The following is a 15888-nucleotide window of genomic DNA, read 5'->3' on the forward strand; positions in this document are numbered from 1 at the left end:
TATATTAACAAATATTACCTACCACTTCCATCATCAATATCAATCAATAAATAATTGTTTAAACAATATATAAATAAAATTAGTATAGTACAACTACTTATACAACGCGCTTGTAAAAAGATTGTTTGATTCATCCTTACGTTAACTGTCTTAGCGTGTGGATGTGTTACTGAGATTATTTTGTCTACACAATTTGTAGCATTATTTAATTATTATTAACGAAGTGTATCAAATAAAAAAGGATCAAAAATACCATCCTTTTTAGAAGAAAAATATATTATTAATGCATCAATTGATCACTTAAATAAGTAAATTGCTTGTGTAATAAAAAACTTTTTAAAAATATTTGAATTTATTCAATTATATTGTTTACATCTTTTATATTACCTATAGTAATATCGCTGGGAACTTTTTTATAATAATATTCACCATATCTTCTATATTTACAATAAAAATAAGCTAATATAATAACAGTTAATAGAATAATAACAATAGTAAGAGCTTCGGACCACTTTTCTTCTATTATATTTGAAATTATTTTAATAGGGAAACAATAATTCTCTTCTGAGGATAAACTAAATATTGTACTGTCATTAAAACATTGACTACAGTGATAATCCAGCGGACCTATGCATTTCCTGCAAGTGTAATGACAAGGTAAACATCTGTTAGAACTTCGTTTTATAGGACCATTATTTGTCGAATAGTAAAATTTCTCTGGACATTCCTTCACGCAGTTTCCTTCAGAAATGACGTATCCCTTATTACATTCTGAAATATGTCACGTAAATAAATTAGTATTTATTAAATTATATTCCATTTGTAATAATAATAAAAATTAAGCAGACAAATTTCGTCTTAAAATATATATGAGGTTTGTTTTTTGCTGTTGCTGTTATAATTAATTAAGGTCATTAACTGATCGTCGTCATCATTCTATATACACAATAATATTTCGGTTTTAGTATTAGGAAACAGGGCATCTAGAGGTAAGTGCAATGAGCAATGAACAATGAACAATGAGCAATGACTTTTAGACTAGTGCCACACCGCCTTGGTATTTGTTACCAGGTTTGCGCATATATATATATATATATATATATATATATATATATATATATATATATATATATATATATATATATATAATAACATAAACATATGCATATGTCAGAGGTGGCCAATCTGCGGCTCTTTGAAGGATTATTTGTGGCTCTCGATAAATGTACCCGAGTTCCCTTTTCATTCCAGAATTATCAAGACAAGTAAAATAAATGTGCTTAATTTTTAATATTTAAATTCAATACACATATTTTGTACTTTTATTAATGTTTTCAATAAATATAATTTCTGTAAACAATGTATTTTAATACCTTTTTGCGTACCTTTTAAATACGTATTTAATTGCGGCTCGCGAAACATTCAAATTTTGACAAATGGCTCGGATTATCGAGGAGCTTGGCCACCCCTGGCATATGTAATTAAGCACAGAAAAACGTAAAACTGAAAATAAGATAAAAGTTTTACGTACAGTTTTATCTGTACACTTTTTTAAAATGACTTTCTATTTCTTAATAGGATAAAATCAAAAGCTATTAATTTTACGTAATCCTACAAATTCGTCAAGTAATTAGGCAAAAATTCAATGAAATAGAAAAAGTAATGTCTAATTGTAACTTCCTTCTTGTTCCTTGCACATACCAATGCATTTTTTGCAGTATGTTGGTTCTTAAAGATATTCTCGGAAAGTCAAAAGAACATTTTTTTCATAATTCTTTCAATATTTCAAAATTACAAACTACTTAAGACTTAAATAGAACAGAGATGATGTAGTTTACCAGTTGTATCCTGGATGAAGTGTATAAAATAACGTTAACATAAACCCCACCGAAATGTCGTCGAACAATCCTGGAAAACTAAACGCGTTTACTAAAAATAAGTGATAAGTGAATAATATTCATTAAAAACGGGAAAGCTAAATGATGATGAAACTAGAAATTTATGGAAGAAACTGCCAAACTCCCATACCAACAAGAAAAAGTTAATTAACATAGATTGAAGTAAAACAATAAATCAACTTCAGTCAAATTTTGACTAGCATTTAATATTAGATGATAGGTTATTTCATTAAATCATGTCGACAATTGTTGATAGATGTTTATCATTTAATCAAAAGACTGCAGTTATTGAAGATTAACGTTCAAACATATCGTGCAGATACTATAAGGCAATGTCTAACAACTCTGTTAAATGCTGTTTAAATAGATTTTAGTTGTCACACTGTCACACAAAGAAACACATAAAATACTGATGAACCGGACTAGAATAGGTACATGTAATTGAATATCAAATAATAATTGTTCTAGAACTAAGCTCGTTCTAACTATCCTTATTTGCATGCACCAGTAATTCTTTACGAATCATTTTTACACGGTATTAATCCTATTTTACTTAGGATATTAAAACATAAAAATAGATGACATAGAAAAACGGAAAAACAGATAACTAATGACAACCAATAAATAAATGAAAATCACTATCTATAATCTACTAATATGCTACTATAACATCTCAAATAAATCTGACAACAATTTTAACAAAACATGCATTTTACACTAACAAACTTACCTATAAAGTCTTGTATATTATTATATGTTAAGGTACCATATGTATATATGTATGTATTTATAATTAGGTGTGTCTGATTAGATCTTCCACATATTATGTTGGTATGAATAAGGTTTTTATGGCTTGGTTAAATTAGCAAGGTATTTGACATAATTTATTGTTAATAGCTTACAAACAATGTCTTACATTTTATTATAACATATTGATAGCAATCACATGGATATGGAAAATTTCATTTAAACAATATTATTAAGTAATGTTTCAATTTAAATATTCTAGGCCTTTCGGCATAAATAAATAAATAATATTGATAATACAATGTGTTTTTTGTTGTGAGATCACAAAAAGGACCAAACCGTATTTAACATAATTGCTTTTTCACGATTAAGAAATTGATTTATTAAATCATCAATAAATCCATCAACAGTTACAGTACTTCCCAATTGTAGGCCAGAACCAGCACAACAACTGGGATAGTAGTCAAATGCGAACCCGTATAAAAAGATTATCTAACTCTTAACTCTCCGAATAACTTACGACTTATAATATAACTAAATCTAAAACATCATGTTTAAAATAAGTACACCACTTTTTGAAATTGCCAAAATATGTTAAATATTCAAATGCGAAAATATTTTAATTAAAAAATATCTTCTTTGTACGCGCTCAATCAACATATTTATATTGAATATGTTATTAATAAATCAGACCCCAATATAAACGAACGATCCCTTTTTTCTGTTTATAATACTAAAATAATAAAATCCTCAATTATGCACAATGAATAATTTATTTGTAGAACATTTGGTATATTTTTGTATTATATTTTTTGACTAGAAAGAAAGGGCCTTAATTACATACATACACAGATTCATAGTTTAAATATAATTTTTTTACAATATCATTGACTCGACTACTGATTTATATTTTTCCTGTTTGTATATCGAAAATGGAAATTATTTTAATTATTATTGGTAAGAAGTACTCTAATTTATATGACTATATGAACAAATAAAAATATTGTCCTTAATATTGTCATCATTGTTGTGGTTGTACAACAAAAAACATTTTGTACAAAAGAACATATTACATTAATTTTAAGTATTTTACATTCACCCAATAATGTGCTGGAATAATTTTATCATTTCATTATAGCTCGGCATTTCCAATGGAAAAATATTTCGCAAGACATAAGACAATTTTATGTCCCAGATCTTAGGCTTAAAGACTAGAAGGCCGTACTTAAAGTTAAAAGCTATAACTTATAAAAGTATTTTTACAGAGGAAATACTGAACAACAATGAGTTAAAACATTGTTTAAAATAAATTATTTATAATTAAAGACTTGTGTATCCCTTATATTCCTTAAAATTAGTGGTTAACATATTTTAGGAACTACTTTTGAATAAAAACGTAAGATTCAAAGTCTATGTACAATAAATAATCACAGTAAAAATTACCATACTAGAAATAACTAAACTATGTATACTAAACAACAAATAAATGATTAGTGGTTGCTGAGATACGGTAATTGCACTTATAAATTCATTTTATTCTAACATACAACTGTTGTGCTACTTCACCCATAATCATAATCATTTGGCACACTTTCAACCAGTGTCGCGTGTTTACGCATAAACTAAATTTACCAACTAATTAATTGTGTCATTACTTGTAAATTACTGATGACATTTGGCACCTTGATTTAAGGCTTTCAATTCAATGAATATTTTCCAATAGGTAATAAGTAATAATTAACCACTTCCAAGTATTCGAAATTAAATTGTAATGCAGAAACCACGCCACATTTTATTTTAATTAGTATTTATGTTAACAGTAATATCACATTCTTCTTATTATTGTATAACTAGTTATAGTCTACCCGCAAAATACAATGTCGTGCACAAGTAAACCTTCACCTTGCTATGAGTGATGCAAAAATTTCAATCAACCACTTGATTTATGATGATCTTAACAAATAATTAACTCTCAAATAAATAAACTTAATCCAAAAGAGTTTTGGTTAGGTTGGTATTTTGATTTGATATTTAGGATAGCAACAAATTGTTGTTGAAATTTCTACACTTTTGATTAATGGCACCTATTAATATACAAAATTTAACTTATGCAGTGGGTAAATTCTTTCAATTTATTTATATCTTGGTGAATCACAATTCCATTGAGCATCTTGCAGAATTATTAGTTACAGTGACAACAAATTCCATTGTGAATTAATTGTAATGTAACTGCCACAAAATACTAAAATTCGCTTATTATGTTTTGAATATTGCTAGGGTAGATAATTCCCACCACTGTAAACTTATATATTGGATATTCTAAGTGAAATCATAACAATTAATAATTTTTAATAATAAATGAAGAAAGAATTTCATTTCGAAAATCAAATAAAGTTGACAAATTGCTGAATGTGAATATAATACATTTAAATTAATGAAAGTAGGTATTAAAAATTGTCAAATTGTGTAACATATTCCTATTTCGGACGTATTCCATTTCAAATTTTGAAGTCTATTCAATATATGACTTTATTTTTTAATAGAATTGATTGATATATGTATTGATGTATGCATTTTGTGAATAAAATTTTCAATGAAAAATTATTTTCTAGCCTCCGTCGAAGCAAATATAACTAACCTATTTTAGTGAGGAAAATAATATAAGATAAAAGAGTCTGTACATGTAGAATGCAATTTTTTTTTTGATTTTGAATCGTAGTTAGTAAAAATTTATTAAAATACATTTTACGAAAAAAATAAGTAAGCCAACAAATTTCACATCAGCAATCAAACTGTCAAATAAAAAATACATACGAATAAAAAATTATTTTAACATTTTCATATCCGAAGAACTTATTTTTTTTCACATTTTTTGTTATGGGCCACTTATAAGTATGCAATATAAGTATTACTCATGACACATTTAAAGACGTTTCCTCCTTCAAATTGTGGATGAAGTAATTATCCAGAATATGTTGTGCCTAGTTAAATGAAACATCTTTGTACGCATCGTGAGTATAATTAACTATGTGAATAAAATAAAATGTTTGATGATTGATAGTGTAAAAGTATTTTGGTTTATGCGTAAACTATTATTATTGTAATATATTATTGTCTACAACACTGATCCAAATAATATTTTCATTTGAAAACGAATTATAACCGCGTACCTTCAGTTTCTCTTAATAAATATCAAATATCATACTGTGAAGACGATTTTACTCTAAGAACTTATTATATCGACGCTTAACCAGATTTTAGGTATTCTAAGATATTTTGGCAGTGAAGTAATTAATGTACTTCTTAATCTCAAATTACTATCCATAAAAACAATAAAATAAAATATTTTAAACAAATAACAAATCTTAAAATTAAATAAGTAACTATAGGGCAGGTATATTCTTCTTTTGCGTATGAAACGTATGAACTAAATTTACTTAAAATAATAAGTTGAAATGAGAATTTACAATCTTGTTTTTAATTGCCGACCTTTAATACATATATGTATATGTATATACATCCATACATATATATATGTACATATATGTATAGACACATAACTTTTTACAAAAGATTTTGTCTTATTCAAAATAATTTCACTGTTGATTTTAAAATTACTGCAAAAATTGTTGTCAGAATTTAGTTGGTCTTGTAATACTAAATGAGGGTTATTCGTATTCGTATTTGTATTCGTATTCGTTTTCGTTTTGCACTTTTCAACTAGATTTAAGGCATCCCACAAGGTTCTAATGATCAAAATTACATAATTCAAATTGAATAAATTAATAAACAAAATTAGCAGAATAATTAAGAAGTTTGAAATATCGATAAAGAATTCATAAAAATGATAAGACGTTAAGATTAAAGTGGTAAGTGCGAAACACAAACCTAAACACACATTCCCATTCAACGTAATACATCCCGATTTAGTTATGCTCTTCTCTTCTTCGTCCACTTCTAACGTGTCCTTGCGATTCTGAAATTTATTTTATTCATTTTCAATATGAATTTCAAGAAATTTTTGTCAACTTACCTCGGCGCCCATTTTCCATGTCGATGATATTTCGTCAACAGAATTGGACCAGTGATCTACTAAATCGATTGCGGGAGGGGTGGCAGTGCCGTACAGCGTCATATTCCAGTTTCTGATTTCAGCTACAATTTCAACAGATTTATTTCATTTACTGTTCGTTTCTAAGCAACACAAAAGAAATTGTTCTAGCAATAAAACACTTAATACTTATATACAACAAACCTACCAAAATAAATAATTTTCTAGACAATTATGAGAATTGGTGAAAATTATATCTATAATAACATTGTGCTTTATTCAGTGACACTTTCATCAACAATAAATATAAGCAAATAATCGATTCATGCAAAATAAACCAAGGAAAGAAAATAGAAAATATACCAAATCATGCAATTAAAATTACCAGTGGTTATTCCTTTAACAGTTGGTTTTTTCGAAGTAGTGGTCAATACTGTAGTTTTTTGCACATAAGCATTTGAATTTCTATTTAAATTAATATCTCGACTTTTCTCTTTCATTTTTTGATTTTTTTTATACGTATTATAAGTTTTAATTACGTCTCTATGGGGAGTCATAACGGGATAAGTTATTGTATAATTTTTAACATTTTTAAAATATTTTACAACACTATCTTGATCAATTATGTGTTTATTGTTTGAAGTCGCATAAAAATATGGAGATATGTCTGTTGTGCTAGTTTGGGCGTCTTTTTTATTTTTGGTGTTCACACTAAAAGAAGTGGATACTTCTTTAAAAATATTTTTTGTTTTGGGTTTTTTTATTTTTTTAACTATTTTGCTGACGGTTAAAACATTTTTGCTTTTCAGTTTTTTATTCTTTTTTTTGGACATACTATTTTTCGACTTATTATTTATGTTGTTTCTATTGTGAACTGAAAGAAATGCTTTTGTACCATACAGTACTAACGACCAGTTTTGAAGAGTTGCCCTTCCTAAAAAATTAGTATATTGTTAGAATGTAAAACCTAAAAAAAATATGAAGCTGTAATAGATTGAAACCTGCAGTATAAGTCGACATATAGAAATTTATATCATGTCCTACAATCAATAAATTTTATTATTTTATATGGTATACAGTGCGAAAAATGCTCTCCGTATCTGAATGTTGTAAGAGATGGATGCACGACAAAGAGAGTAAAATTTTGCCCGGTAGTAGGAATCCCCACTCTCAGAGAAAATGCACAGTGCTAATGCGCGTTAGCGCACAATATAAATTAATCTTTGAGAATACACTTAGTAACTCTCCATATGCGTAGGGATGGAGTTCGAGTTCTTCGGATGCTTCATTTAAATTCCGTAACTTTGTATAAATTTCAATCTGTAAAAAGAAATATTTTTTGAGGGTATATTAAAAATAAAAATAAGTATTCCAAAAATAAACTTCTTTTTTCAAAATAAAAATGTATCCCAAAAATTAAATAAAATAAATAAATGCATAAATAAAAAAAAAAAAACTAAAAACAGTTAAATAAGGTATTCAATGACCTCAATACACCGACTCGTCTGTGGAGATGAACCGCATGCTAAACGCAGCAAAACCAAATGATTCCCTCCAGTCAGTCCGGCCCGCCCACTTAATTGCATGTATATCTTTCTTTTTTGTTTACAAAGGGGTATTGATGTTCCGTCTCAATACGCGAGTAGATACGTTCATCATTTTTGGCGCTGTATAGATATTCTTGAATGAAACAGCTTCATAGCAAAAACATTAGTAATTTAGTACAATTAGTAAAGGTTAATTTTATTATTATTATTATTATTATTATTATTATTATTATTATTATTATTATTATTATTATTAATATGCAACTTAACTTACCCAATAGTCGACCATCGTTATGGACATCCAGCTGCCAAACGCCTATAGGTGACTCACCCCACGAGTGTACAGACATAAACGGCCAAAAGTTGAAACCCTGCCTCGAAGTATCATGTTGTCTGTGGGCGAGAAGAGTCACATTGGTTCCCATAGGAGATGTCAACTGAATCTTTAGATCACCACGTCGATGAGAATTTATAGTCAACTTTGCTTGTACGTGTTCAAGAATTTCCACGCCAGGACAATCTGTTACTTTTAGATGCAATGTAACCTTACTCTTGGCAGGAATACTCCTAAATTAATTAATTAATATACTGTTTGTTCAAAATTGGTCTGCAATTTAACTTACTTGGCAGCGGATGACGCAGAGATTTCGCATTTATGTTGTTCAGGCACGGTTATCCATCGTTTAGCTAACTTGACCATCGCATGAGCGTCCATAAGTCCATATCCAAAGCTATGGGACACATTTCTGCCAACACCATTAGTTTGCCAGTCGTTGGCGTATAAATTTTCTGGTCGGGCAGTCCTAACCACGATATGCTGCATGTCTCTCCACGTTAAATTTTGATTGGCCTCAAGAGCTAAAGCGCAAATTCCCGCGGCTAAAGGAGCGGAAGCACTGGTACCCGTATGGCTACTCGTACAAGAATGTTTCAAATCCGTCGTAACAACTTGACGTTCTCCTAACGCACCACTACTATACGTTGTAGCCAAAGTTGAACTACAAGCTTCACTATACCACGGCACCGAACCCTTTTCAGTTGCACTAGATATTGACAAACTGTATATTGAATTCGTATAACCATCACAATTGCAATTATCAAAGTCCCTGCCGCCATTTCCAGAAGCCCAAACAAATATGGAGCCTTTACCGTTGCGTCCCTTAAACAATATATTCTATTTATAGACACAAAATACCATATTATCTGAGTACACTCACTCTTGTAACTCCTTCCATGAAAGCTCTGGTAGCAAGTTCTCCAGGACCATCTACAGTTTTACCGTCGTCGTCTGGGCCCCATGAGGCACTATAAATATCAATATGTTGGGGATTTAAACTAAGAGATCTTGCCTCTACTGCATCTGTTACGTCTCCATCTAACATTCTTACACCACCTATACGAAATCACAAGAGAAGATTAATTATGTCAATTATTGTGAAGTAATTATTGTGTGGTGTTACTAACCTACTTGCGCTCCGTGAGCAATCCCAAGAGCACAAATCGAATTATTGCTAGTAGCAGCCACTTCACCAGCACATCTAGTACCGTGTCTATTGGAATCTACAATGTCATATCGAGGACTTGGGTCCGAGTCCTGGTTGTTAACGTCATACGAAGCTAATGGGTCCTGTAAAATGCAAATTACGAATTTCGATATACTTTGATATACTTTGATTTTGTGTGTTGTACTCACATAATTCTGAATTAAATCTGGATGGTCTTTTTCCAATCCGTCGTCTAAAATGGTAACAACAGCTCCTTTACCAGTTATTCCCTCATTCCATGCGGGAATGACGTTCATATCTAAACCATTACCTCTATTCTATAAATAATGGACATGGTTAATACCATACTTATTATATGATGTATATACAAATACTAACCAAATACCACATTTTTGGCCATACTGGATCAGATACAACATAGTGTATATCTCGTTTAACTCGTGCTTTAGCTTTTTGCTGTTTAGCCCATTTTACCCTGGTATCTATAGCTAATCTAGCTTTCGTTTCCATATGTGGTTCTACTGAGCGTTTTGCTACTTTGTTATGAGAAAACATATATAAGTCTTCGAATATCTAAAACGATTAATTGTAATTACTGTCAAAATATTTAGATGCTCTAAATAACAAAAATAATTAATATTAATTGAATGTTTCAATTGATTAGTAGGTTTAAACAATCATGTATAAATATTTTAATTTTTATTTAAATTAAGTAAAAAATATTTGTTCATTTAACTGCAAAAACAACTTTATTTTATTTATCAGTACTATACTATACTTACCAATCCGTGATTTGTAAAGCCATGATCCCTAGCTACTTCCTCAGCGACTTGTTCGCCTCCTTCAATATGAACAGCCCATTGATGAGTGTAGTGAGTATTAATAACGTGTGGAATTATGAAGACATAAACTGCGTACAAAAATAATTTCATCGTCATCTAAATATTTTCTGTGGGGTCTTGGTGCACAAAAGAGTCTCAGCTAAAATGATTACAGATTGAAAAATCAGTCCCTCTCTGAAACAAAAAAAAAATTGATAAACGATTTAATTGGTTGATGATTCATTACATCACTTGACCATTGTACAGTCAAATGAAATAAATTCAAAATCCCAAAACACTTTGGATCTGATTAGTTAGTTAAGTAAACAAGAAAAGTTTTCTTCTTTAAAAGGATATCCTAAATATTTAGAATATCCTTTTATTTTTAACTATGTATTTTTTAATAATCAAAATACTTACCCAATCAAATTCGTATTTTATATTCTCTTGTTCCAAATGAACGATCAAAGAGACCATCATTTTTTAGTCCTATAAGAAAAAATATATTTATTACTACTATTTAATTATTAACAATATGTATATACATGTAACATATACACACTCACATTGTTGTGATTGTAATTTTTTAAATGTTAGCCACAAAATCAAAAACAAATAAAATAAAAATTTAAATTATTCTGATGGAATTTGTAGTCGCATGCCTTCTAGAAACACCGACTACGACTAGATATTTGCAATTAAATGTTAAATAGTTAATTAAAACCTATTACACGTTACGTGTTATTTTATATAAATTATGTTTACTTTAAACAAAATGTATTTACGTTTCTTTTTGTTTTTTATCAGAAGCTAATGATAGATATACATATACATATAGATGTTTAATCTTAAAGTTAAAAATGTAATTTGTAAATTTAAGCATTTATACTATACTATATAAATAGTTACGATTAGATTTATTAGTGGTCAATAATTTTTGTTAAAACAGAAGATATTGTATTTAAAAGAATTTAAATCAGAAGTTTTAAATTTTCTAATAGGTTAATTTAAACTCAACTTCCATTTTTATATATATATATATATATATATATATATATATATTTCAATTTTCAGAAATTACACTTTTATAATATGATATGTTTATTATTAATATTGCAGTTTGTAAAAAATGTTCTTATTTGGACTATTGTGATAATTCATTTTAATTGAATACAATTCAGTGATGTTGATGGCAACAATCCAAATCAACAAATCAAATATAAATAATATATATATATATATATATATATATATATTATTTATATTTATATATATATATATATATATATATATATATATATTATTTATATTTATATATATATATATATATATATATATATATATATATATATATATATATATATATATAAATAAATTTCCCTAAGGAAATAACCACTGATTTTCGGATTCGCAATTAGTTATTATCTTAAAGAGTACGACGAAGAATTTTATATTCAATTATTAACATTATTTTAAAATACTGTTGGGAATTGAATGTATACCGATAAAAACTTACCACATTATGCACCTATGACTATTTGATTGGAGAAGAGAAATGAATTTACTTTTATTTTTTATATTTATTTCTTTGTGATTTATTTTATAATTTGTCATATCGCTTTATCCACTTATTAAATGTATGTGTGTGTTTTTTATGATAAAAATTATTGCTACACACTCCTACACATACAATCAAATGTAAAATAAAATTAATTAAAACTATATCATTTTTAATCAAAATGAAAAAATGCAATTCATTCGAGTTTTATTTTATCTATGTCGTAAGCAAAATAAAATTTATATTAATAGTAATTGTACAACATGACATTTTGACTTTGACTGACAGTCAGATGTTGGGTTCCTATTCTAGTGGTATGAAAAACTAAACGTTTCAATAAACCAATCTGGGATATCTTGGACTTCGATTATAAACATATTATTTTCATTTTCTTTTGACAAATATCAATATTTGTATTTATTAAAAAAACATTTAATAGTGTTAATTTTCATTGTACTAGTATTTATTCCGCCTGCAAATTATGTAGGAAGTGGTCACAAATAAACAGACAATATTTTACATATCAAATTGCTATACTACTTATCACTTTCATGACGTAGGACTAATTTAACCAAAGACGATGATAAACGGGAAATTATGATTAAATTGTGGTTAATATAATTGCGCATCCAAATCATATCATACGTACTCCCAATGTTAGTTTATACTTAGTGACAATAAAGAATTTTTAAAAATACTCAAACTCCATTTGAAATATCGAAGCAAATTAAAATAAAAATAGAACAGTCTCTTCAACACAAACACAAACATGATCGTTTCAGAAAATTCTTCAAAAAACAATACAACAAACTCATTTTACATCCGTATATGACGCAATGGCTCGTCCATATTAAGAAAAATTGTTGTTGATATTCATCATTATTTCCTTAATATAGAGAAAATAATAATTTTTAACGGCCGTCCAGTAGGTCCAAAATTTCCATTAAAAAAGTAACAAAACAAAACAGTGTTGAATCAGTAAAATTCTAACTCATTTTAAACCTTTACATACAACAATTTTAAGTAAGTGATTAGCATCCAACAATTAACTATACTACGTTAATTTTGTAATGGTTGTCATACTTAACGGCACTGCCTGCTACCAAATAGAAACATCAAATATAAGACTGAATTGTAACTGTACATCTAATTGTATATACACGTCAATAGGAGTAACAACAATTAGAAAAACTAGTTATTAACATCAATGGCTTCAATTTCAGTGAGAGAAATATAAATAGGTTAGGTTTAAATATATTCGCCCCCTATTCAAATATTGCGCTAAGAACTCTATAATTGTATAATACCCTTTCCAATTTTAATTGATGATTATAAAGATGTACTTCTCCATAAAACTACATCATATATTTGACTAACGGATTGTTTAGGTATACATAAAACATTTGGCAACAGAGCTTATATTATAAATAGGAAGCAAATTTTCAAATATATATTAAAGAACATTTTTACAAAATAAAATTAACAGATTTTCAAATATAAAAAGATCGTCTGATATTTAAAAAATAAGATTTGGTATTAAATAAGTTTCTTATTTTATAATAAACGATATTCTTAATAATTTATTGCAATGGAGAGTACATTTTTGACTTAAAGAACGATTACAAAAAATGTATTTGTTTAATAGAAAAATTCATTTCAATAGATTTTAGAACTTATTTGCTATATTTAAAATTGTTTTAAATTTCTAATAGGTTAATTTAAACTCAACTTCCATTTTTATATCTATATATATATATTTCAATTTTCAGAAATTACACTTTTATAATATGATATGTTTATTATTAATATTGCAGTTTGTAAAAAATGTTCTTATTTGGACTATTGTGATAATTCATTTTAATTGAATACAATTCAGTGATGTTGATGGCAACAATCCAAATCAACAAATCAAATATAAATAATATATATTATATATATATATATATATATATATATATATATATATATATGTATATATATATATATATATATATATATATATATATATATATATATATATATATATATACATATATATATATATATATATATATACATATATATATATATATATATATATATATATATATATATATATATATAAATAAATTTCCCTAAGGAAATAACCACTGATTTTCGGATTCGCAATTAGTTATTATTTTGCTATATTTAAAATTGTTTCTAATTTTATGAATTATATATAAAACTAAAAAATATATTGAAAGCTCTAGAAAGATAAAAGATACTTTAGCAAATTGTGAGAGATTTAAATTTAAATAAAAACAATTATGTGTGTTATTTCAGTAGAGATTATTACGTGTCTTTTTAAACTTGGTGATTCACATTGACGGGGGGATTTTTATTTATTTAACATTAAAAACGTTTGTTAAACAATAAAACCACAGAGAGGACGAATTTATCTATGGATACATTATTAAAGTACAAGAGGGTATGATTAATGTTTTTCTTAATAATTAAATCATGCAAAATATCTCAGCAACAGAAATAATACGTACGTAAACATATTTTATTATAAACAATGGAGAGTACATTTTTAACTTAAAGAACGATTACAAAAAGGAGTTATTTAATAGAATAATTTATTTCAATAGATTTTAGAACTTTTATTTGCTATATTTAAAAAATTGTTTAAATTATAATTGTTTCTAATTTTATGAATTATATGTAAAACTAAAAAATATATTGGAAGCTTTAGAGAGATTCTTTAACAAATTGATATATAAGATAACATATAAATATTGATATTGATATAAATTTAAATATAAACAATTATGTGTGTTATTTCAGTAGAGATTATTACGTGTATTTTAATATTAAAAACGTTTGTTAAACAATAAAACTACAGAGATGACGAATTTATCTATGGATAAAAGTACATAAATTAAGTAAACAAGAGGGTACGATTAATGTTTTTCTTAATAATTAAATCATGTAAAATATCTTAGCAACAAAAATAATACGTACGTAAACATATTTTATTGTAAATAATGTTGCATGTACAAAATTACAATTACAGTTAAAATTATCGCTATTTATATTTTTATACATTTGACAAATTTAACTTTTTTAAAAAACATTAGTTACGCTTACTTAAATATAAATATTTTCACAATTTTCAATATTGTTTATGTAATAAGATGTAGATTACTTACGAGATACAATTTGTATATTAAACGCAGCATCCTAGTTCGTTAACAATCTCGGAGTAAAAATATATACTATTATTCTACCGGATATTATAGCATATCATTATCAAACAAAATATTACACAACGTCACATTTAAAACATAAACCACTTAATCACATGTGCGAGTAACATCAAAGTCTATTGCAACCGTATCACCCTACATTTCTCATCAAAAACAACTAAATGTCAAATGTTTTAGGAAAACTGGTGTTCTATTGTGGTGACACTGTCGTGTGATATGTGCGGTATGTTTCTGTTTGTCGATATAGTAGTTTTCTACTTGTTCGCTTTTTCTTTAGTCTTGTTGCGGCACTAATTTGATATTTACTACAGTGGATTATTACGAAATAATAATAATAATATATTTAACTAGCACATTGTCAAAGATTAAACATATATATTATAACATATTTATTTAATCTTTGCCATTATTAAATTAAAATTTACTTCATATTTTATATTTCATCAAATTGTATATATATATATATATATATATATATATATATATATATATATATATATATATATATATATATATATAATAAAAATGTTA

General features: G+C 26.9%; 1 protein-coding gene across 3 annotated transcripts; it reads right to left on the minus strand.

Annotated features, from left to right (window-relative positions):
- Positions 1 to 339: 339 nt before the first annotated feature.
- LOC109605590 (furin-like protease 1) lies at positions 340 to 15538 on the minus strand. 3 transcript variants are annotated; one of them, XM_020022177.2, is made up of 12 exons: positions 15301 to 15527; positions 10990 to 11058; positions 10531 to 10764; positions 10127 to 10321; positions 9937 to 10065; positions 9708 to 9870; positions 9461 to 9636; positions 8867 to 9402; positions 8518 to 8810; positions 6679 to 6800; positions 6534 to 6621; positions 340 to 771 (listed from the first exon to the last, which is right to left on the minus strand). In XM_020022177.2, the coding sequence occupies exons 3-12, from the start codon at positions 10684 to 10686 to the stop codon at positions 353 to 355; spliced, it is 2277 nt and encodes a 758-aa protein (XP_019877736.2). In that variant the 5' UTR covers positions 10687 to 10764; positions 10990 to 11058; positions 15301 to 15527; the 3' UTR covers positions 340 to 352. The 3 variants fall into 3 exon arrangements, with proteins under 3 accessions (XP_019877736.2, XP_049818356.1, XP_049818358.1); XM_049962399.1 differs by lacking the exon at positions 15301 to 15527 and adding an exon at positions 11136 to 11181; XM_049962401.1 differs by lacking the exons at positions 340 to 771; positions 6534 to 6621; positions 6679 to 6800 and adding an exon at positions 6914 to 7630 and having other exon boundaries at positions 15301 to 15538.
- Positions 15539 to 15888: the final 350 nt, after the last annotated feature.

Source organism: Aethina tumida, chromosome 1 (genome assembly GCF_024364675.1).
Source record: "Aethina tumida isolate Nest 87 chromosome 1, icAetTumi1.1, whole genome shotgun sequence".
Classification (NCBI taxonomy): domain Eukaryota; kingdom Metazoa; phylum Arthropoda; class Insecta; order Coleoptera; family Nitidulidae; genus Aethina; species Aethina tumida.

What these genes read in the sequence shown, in the direction of transcription:
- LOC109605590 (XM_020022177.2), bottom strand. Translation starts at nt 10,686, where the DNA reads ATGACGATGAAATTATTTTTGTACGCAGTTTATGTCTTCATAATTCCA. An exon ending in TAACGATGGTCGACTATTGG is followed by an intron (nt 6,801 to 8,517) that starts GTAAGTTAAGTT and finishes TTGAAATTGTAG; the next exon opens with CTGAAATCAGAAACTGGAAT. An exon ending in CATGGAAAATGGGCGCCGAG is followed by an intron (nt 6,622 to 6,678) that starts GTAAGTTGACAA and finishes AATAAATTTCAG; the next exon opens with AATCGCAAGGACACGTTAGA.